This window comes from Arachis hypogaea, chromosome 20 (genome assembly GCF_003086295.3).
Source record: "Arachis hypogaea cultivar Tifrunner chromosome 20, arahy.Tifrunner.gnm2.J5K5, whole genome shotgun sequence".
Taxonomy (NCBI): domain Eukaryota; kingdom Viridiplantae; phylum Streptophyta; class Magnoliopsida; order Fabales; family Fabaceae; genus Arachis; species Arachis hypogaea.
Genome location: NC_092055.1, coordinates 50,254,165 through 50,261,428, shown reverse-complemented (window position 1 = coordinate 50,261,428; position 7,264 = coordinate 50,254,165). Strand labels below are relative to the sequence as shown.

General features: G+C 32.3%; 1 protein-coding gene across 50 annotated transcripts; it reads right to left on the bottom strand.

Annotated features, from left to right (window-relative positions):
- Positions 1–1,159: 1,159 nt before the first annotated feature.
- On the bottom strand, positions 1,160–6,437 carry LOC112782984 (AP-4 complex subunit mu-like). 50 transcript variants are annotated; one of them, XM_072231476.1, is made up of 17 exons: positions 6,251–6,385; positions 6,125–6,174; positions 5,903–5,983; positions 5,744–5,795; positions 5,554–5,617; positions 4,890–5,153; positions 4,358–4,770; positions 4,162–4,208; positions 4,004–4,050; positions 3,814–3,894; positions 3,594–3,650; positions 3,292–3,504; positions 2,831–3,037; positions 2,601–2,712; positions 2,053–2,147; positions 1,770–1,957; positions 1,160–1,465 (listed from the first exon to the last, which is right to left on the bottom strand). In XM_072231476.1, the coding sequence occupies exons 13-15, from the start codon at positions 3,029–3,031 to the stop codon at positions 2,065–2,067; spliced, it is 396 nt and encodes a 131-aa protein (XP_072087577.1). In that variant the 5' UTR covers positions 3,032–3,037; positions 3,292–3,504; positions 3,594–3,650; positions 3,814–3,894; positions 4,004–4,050; positions 4,162–4,208; positions 4,358–4,770; positions 4,890–5,153; positions 5,554–5,617; positions 5,744–5,795; positions 5,903–5,983; positions 6,125–6,174; positions 6,251–6,385; the 3' UTR covers positions 1,160–1,465; positions 1,770–1,957; positions 2,053–2,064. The 50 variants fall into 37 exon arrangements, with proteins under 50 accessions (XP_072087607.1, XP_072087608.1, XP_072087605.1 ...); XM_072231506.1 differs by lacking the exon at positions 6,125–6,174 and having other exon boundaries at positions 4,358–4,442; positions 4,709–4,770; positions 6,251–6,414; XM_072231507.1 differs by having other exon boundaries at positions 4,358–4,442; positions 4,709–4,770; positions 5,903–6,174; positions 6,251–6,412.
- Between the last annotated feature and the right edge of the window lie 827 nt (positions 6,438–7,264).

Below are 7,264 nucleotides of genomic sequence, written 5' to 3'. Positions count from 1 at the left end.
TTTTATTGGCAATTTATATGGCCACCAAATGTAATTCTACTATTGTAATGTTATTCACTTTTAGTGGCCATTACTATTGCCGCCGAAACCCATTTTACCGGCAATTTATATAGCCACTAAAAATAATTCTAAAATTGTAATGCTATTCACTTTTAGTTGCCATTACTATTGCCGCTAAAATCTTAACACATTTTTTAATTATATTATACTCATTTTCTTATAAGCAACGAACTATTTTTTTCTAGAATCAAGTATATATTTTTGCCAAGAATAGTTATTATGCATAATATAAATATACTGAAATTAATTACTACAAAATGCGATATTTCACTCAAAATATTGATACACAAATTTTCCTTGAAAAATAATAAATCATGTTATAAATCTAAACAACAAAAAATGCTACAAGCCTATAACTATGTTACATCAATGTTACAACAAAAAATGCTACAGAAATTTCTCTTATTATTATTTGCAACTTTCACCATGGCCTTGCAAGAATTTGAAGAAGAAGAACCTGCTGAGATCTGATGATGATTGAGTAGTAGATGAAAAATCAGGACTCATTGAAAGACTTAAAGTCTTCAAATTCATCCATTTAACTCACTAAATACAGAAAATTAAAGGCAATACAAGGTTTCCATCAAATATAAATAAAAATCTAAATTCATCCATGCCAAAACAACTTTAGAAATGTATAATAGCTATAAATCTCAAACCTAATCCAACCAATCAAACCTTTGTCTCCCAAAATGTTGCAGCCCTAGATTTAACTTTCCTTCTAACTTCACTCCTCAAATCAGAATCAGCTCCTGCTTCTTTCTAGAACCGTTAAATAAAGGAGAAAAAGCAAAGCTCAATTTCGTGTTTATTTTTGTTTTCTGCTTCATATGTCATTGGCAGCTTATATTTTTGTAATTCTAAGATTTATCCGTGTTTACTGTTCATTTATAACATCTCTGGCTCAAAGAATTCAAAAAGAATTCATAAACTCTATTGTAGAAGTTAAGAATCTCTCTCTTACTGCTTCATACCGTGAGCTCTTTAATTCTACAATTTCTTATTGTAACTTGATGTTTTGATCTAGTAATACTGACCCCTAGCTATGAGAAAGTTTAAGAAAACACTTGTCTAATATCCTTAAGTCAGATATGAGATATTTTGTTCACTCCTAACTTGAAGATCATGCATTAAATGAATTCAAATATGAGTATACATATATATTATTCTAAATTCAAGAATCAGAGAAGATCTTACAAAAGCTTTAAATGCAAAGCGATGAGCAGCCATTTCATATACATAACACCCTAAACCGAAAAATAAAGGACACTTTAGCTGCAGCAAAATCCACTATACAAGCAACAATATTCATCAAGCATATACCTAATGACCAAATATCATATTTGAATTCGTAAAGAATATCTGCAAGCAGTTCAGGACACATGTAGTTGGGAGTTCCTACCACCTGCATACAAATATTTGCAGCAATGAATTAATTCTTCATTTGATTATTATTAAGCAATCAATAAATAAATTCAATACTGATCACATACTAATTAAAAACATGGGAAAATGTCATATTATAACCTCTAGTGGTTGGAGACCATTAAAACATGGATTCCATCCTTACATAAATATATTAGCTTGTTGGATTTATCAATGCAGTGGAAACTTGATAGAACTAGGCTAACTAGAATACTTACATCCACTAAACAAAAGATATGATTTAAATGAGACAGAAGAAAACAAGCTCTCAATTTCAAACATACCGAAGATGCCAAATCATCTGCTTTTAGTGTCTTTGCTAGAAACATATGAAGAACTTGAAAAATCAACTGGAGAGCACAATCACTTTCAGGGGTCCTGTTTCTTTAAGCAATGCATTAATACGAAATGGAGGCTTAAACGGTTGAGTTATTTGATAATTCATGACTGGGAATTTCCCGTCTGGTGGAACCTAGCAAAGAGAATGGCACAGTCCTTAATCAGGAACTAAAACATGATATGCTTTTGTATTTAATATATAGATGAGGTAATAAACGGTGCGGTTACCAATGACAAGGTTCAGTCAGTATCAAAACTATCAAGGTGTATAGACTCATGGAAGTTACAATCGTCTAGAATCACTGCAGTGGAACTTGCATAATCTGTTAACGATGGCAAAACTAGATCAGACAAAAATGAGAAGCCGTTGCAACAACCAGCAAGCATGTAAAAAATTGAACTTCGACAATTTCATGAAAATTTTCCAACTATCAGTTCCTCAAGTAAAACCAAGCCATATTTTTTCCTTGTAATCTGTCACCTTGATCCACACCCTATTATTAGGAACCTGATTAATTATTAGTGCAAAGAGGACGGGGTTACATACCATTCTACCAAGCCAGTGTTGGTAAACCATATCATTAATAATACTAGACAATCTAGAATCTTCTCAATATCTAAGTATACAAAAATATAATAAAGTAAGGAAAGTATGACACAAAGACATGCTACAATCTACAAGGCACTCGGTAGTCTCAATCTATGCTAGGAAACAACTATATAAATAACTTTCTAAGCATTTCAAGGGGCGTAAAGTATGCAATAGGTTGACCTACCACTTCTTCCTATACTCAGGTCATCATTGAGAGCAAGCCGAATCTCTGGGTTACCCGTAAGGTAACTCTTCATTTGAATGGTGCCGTCTATCTCACTAGTAAGTATATATCCCTGTTTCAAGCAAGAAACTCATAAAAAAGCTTAACATTTGGCAGAAGCATAAGACATCATAGCACATAAAATGAATGAACCATATCTAAGAAGAACAAGTTACTCTCAAATCACTTACGCTAGAGTTGAATGTGACACTTATTTTTCCAATTACGTCAACAAAAATCTCCTCCCTCTTTCTACCACCAGGTTCATTAGCAACAACATACTTTGTAATAACTGTGCCTGGCATTTTCTTTTCTGCTCTGTTTTCTCCAACTGCTTCCCGTATCTTCTTTTGGTACTCCCCCAATTTATCTAATTGATCTGATAGTGACATTGCACCCTAAATCACAAGCAATATCAATTATTTATCTACACGTAGTTAGGAGTGTAATGATGATGATGATGATGATGATGATGATGTTGTGTATTTTCTTGTTGATTTAAATTTTTTAGAATAAATAATTTTATAATATAAAAATTCAATTTTTATTAACTCTTAAAAGAAAAAAAATTGAAGTAATTGAAGTTTGTACCAATTTTATAATATGATTATGTTGACTACTACATGCAATGGCAAGTAATTGAAGTTTGTACCAATGAAATCTGAAGGGACTAAACCATTGCTGAACCTCCCATTAGGTTTATATCCTCCAGCAGCAAAGTCTCTACCATATGGTGGGAAATTGCATTTGGCAATAGTTTTGATGAAGTTGTTGTTACCTGTGTCCACTATGGAGTCCCCAAACACAAAGATGGCTGGGATAATTTCATTCTTCTTTCCTAGATTCTGTTATTCACAGCTTATACCTTTGACACAACATGAAATAATAACAAGAATGACTATAGCCAATTGGGGATTATGAGAAACATGATAAGGAATCGCTTCAAAGACAAACCTCATCATCTTTAATTTTGAGACTAGAACAATGATTGTGTATATATATTATTGCAAGCTATTTATAAAAAAGAAAATGCAGCAATCAGAAAGGACATGATAGAATGACCAAGCTTTAAAATTATATTAAAAGAAATAAAATTGAATTTGAGCACTAGATTTTCAAATTGAAAGATCAAAACATTGAAGGATGCACTGTTTGTTTCCAACAAGTATTTTACCTTTAAGTCACGATGTAATACATAATTTGAATCTAGATATTTCACCGCTAAGAGTAATTGTGCAAACCACTTGCAGAGTTTCTGAGAATGTCAAACACTTTCAATGTGAGCAAACCAAAATAACTTAAGGGGAAAAAAAATCCAAGATGTAGAACATTCAAATATATCTGCATTCATGAGACAAGAATACCTCCTCCGAAAAGTATACCCCCATTTGATTTTTTCATCAATGCAGCCCTGTTAAAGATTTGAAGAGAAGACAAGATACAACAAACTTACAAGTTATTGGTCATGCAGAATTTCTTAACTTATTGACCAGCAAGTTCATAGGTACGATAATTGACTCACATGTCTCCACCTTCACAGTATCCAGTAACAATGCAGACAAAGCAACCCTACAATACAAGTAAGATGAGCTTAGCATAATAGAACTATTTATTGTTTACAACACATTGCAATTATTAAGAAAATTGTTAAGAGAAATTAAGTGTTTGTATGTATGATGATAACATAGAGAAACTCAATAAGGGTCAAGAAAATTCACCTTCTCAACCCAAGCCTCTTTGCATTCCACAATGTACGGGTGCCGAATTCGAGCAATAAGAACCATTTAGAATTCCCAATACAGGCTACAATGGTCAAATCCTCAAGGCATGAAGCAAATCAACAACAAGCAAGTTCTAAGGGAAAACAAAAAAACCGCCAAAAAAATGTACTTCTTGATGTGCAGCTCTCCTGCCATCAATATTCAAACAACTACAAATAAAAGTATGACATGCCTTGTACACCTTGCTTCATTGGTGTTTCCTTGCATCACAGGCTAAAATTACTACCATGCACAACTCAAAAACTTAAAAAAGACAAACTGAGTGAAAAAGTGAATAATAGTACATACGTGCAAGTGTAGAGCTTCTCGTTAATCAACCTGAAATGACCACCTGACAAGCTTGCTTTCATCTACAACGACCAAACAACACACCATTATTCAATTAGAAAATCTCAAATTATTATTTTAGAATAACGTGATAATAAATTCAACATAAAAAGAAAAAAAAAGGCTAAGAATTGTGACTTGCTTTATCCAGAAAAGTAGAGGATATGGATGGTTCCTAGGACTTTCTGAGCTTAGCGGTATCCGCAGTAAATCGTTGCTCGTCTTTACTCTTGTTGTTTCATTTCTTTCACTCACTCTTCATCATTTTCTTATGAACTATTACCACATTTTCTTATGAACTCGATGTGCCGAGCCTTTATAAACTCGATGTGCTCAACAGGTGGAGGCTTGAGATCCATAATCAAAGCTGCACTTTTTACCCTCTGCTCTTGCATCTGAGGATTCACTGCAAGTACAAACCAAAAAGAAAAGCTATACTGTTCAGGATACATATACAACATCCTTCACCTCCAAAGAATAAGAAAATAGTTGGAATTTAGAATGAAAAAACCATTTATGGAATAGTAGCTTCAAAAGGATGATAATGCAAATGACTATTGTAGCATAAAGAAAATTTGTTCCTATGTAAAAAATAGTGAATATGAATTTCCAAATCATAATTCCCTCACGCTGGCCTTCTAATCACTTCTACTATATAGCTACGACCTCATTGCCTCTAAATATTAATATTGAACAAAGATTGGGCCAGATTTAAGCATACTTTATTAGATTAGGTTCAACAAAGAAAGCAAATTACATGATTAGAAAATATATTTGGAAACAAAGAGGTATAGAAAAGAATTCACCATTAGTAGTTCCATGAGGAAGGCTCCCACTAGAAGTTCTTGTAACCTTTTCCTTCCCCTTTTGCTTTCGGACATAGAAGAAAAGAGCAAGTATCAAAATAACAGCCACCAATATTGAACCTATAATAATGCCTATAATAGCCCCTGTGGTCAAGCCATTATTGCTATCAAAACTTTCATTATCAGATACCCGTATTTTGTTATGGGAACCAGATCCAGAGCGACGGTGACTATTGTGAGACCTGCTGGGTGGAGGAAATTACAGGATGGATACCAAGACTGTTATGAATTTCAAAGAAGTTTGAAATATCGAAGGGAAAAATGATATCGCAAAAAAAAATTAAATTACCAAAATCTGAAACCGATAACGTCATTGGGCAAAGAAAATACTCGAAACTTTGATTCTAAATCAATGAATTACGAGTTCAACCTGCAATAAGTGCATGCGATAGGAATCGGAACTAAGAAAAGCGGAATCCAATGTGGGAGAAAAATTGATAAGAGATATGGGAAAAGGATGCAATAGAACACAAATTGGGAGCACAAAAATCAGAATCGAGAGAGAATTAACTCATATCTGATTACTAGAGCGCGATTGAGTTCAATCAAAATCAGCACAACCTTGTCCGAGAAAAAGGATTTAGAGCGCGATTAAGATTGAGATGAAAACTGGAAAGAAATTTGAGTGATGAAGAACCTGGAATGATGGAGAGTGAGAGCGAGAGCGAGAGCGAAATCGAGAAGAAGAAGAAGAATGAGAAGATTGGTGTGCGGTTCTCATTTCTCATTGAGAATAAGGCACTGAGAGTGGTTTTGTGTGAGGAGAGTGGCGAGGCAGAGAGTCATGTTTTTGAGTTTCATGGTTTAGGTTCCTTTTGTTTTTTTGTTATTTTTTAAATTTTAGCTTTCTTTTAGTGGCAATAGTTGAAATGGCCACTGTAATTTATAGTATTAATGGTAAATATATATTTGCCACTAAATAATAATTTTAAAAAGAGAAATTGTGGCAATAACATTATTGCCGCTAAAAGTTTGTCGCTAAAAATTTTTTTTCTTGTAGTGTCACGTAATAATTTTATATTTCTAATTATATAATAAAATTGCATCGTTTAACTTGGGTCACACGAATAATAATCGAGTTAACCCACATAATAAAATATATAAAATTGTTAATTTTTAAAGAATAACTATTAATTTCTAAAATAAATATGAAAGAATATTAAATTTTTATTTTCGATATAAAAAATGTAATACGTAAGACTGAAAGTAAGAACTAACTCGTTTAACAATGGCAAAATAAAATAATACTGAAGATGAAAAAATATGCCGAACAACCACTTGTTATCAAGAATCCAATATCAATTGAGTAGTCTGTTCTATAGTTAGTTTCAGCTAACCAATTCTACAGTCAGTTAGATAGAATACCCCTAACAAAAAAACAATAAAAAATATAAAATATAAAAATTAATTTTTATTCAGATAACATAAACTAATTTTAGAATCTAAATTTATAATTTAATATTCAGAATTAAAAATTTATGATTTAAGGTTTATAATTTAAGATAAATAAAATAATTTTAAAAATATTAGTTAAAAAAAATAATTTCCTAAACATTACTCAAAAAAAATATCTATTGTACCAAACAAGTTGAGTCAGCAAACTCTAACTACCTAACTGACTAACCACTATTATTATTAGCGCTATAGCTAA

Excerpts from the sequence above, each read along its gene's own strand:
- LOC112782984 (XM_072231459.1), bottom strand. The coding sequence starts at position 3,031 with ATGTCACTATCAGATCAATTAGATAAATTGGGGGAGTACCAAAAGAAG. Across the intron at positions 2,713-2,830 it reads GTGTCACATTCAACTCTAGC|GGATATATACTTACTAGTGA; the intron begins GTAAGTGATTTG and ends TGCTTGAAACAG. Across the intron at positions 2,148-2,600 it reads CCTGAGTATAGGAAGAAGTG|ATTATGCAAGTTCCACTGCA; the intron begins GTAGGTCAACCT and ends CATCGTTAACAG.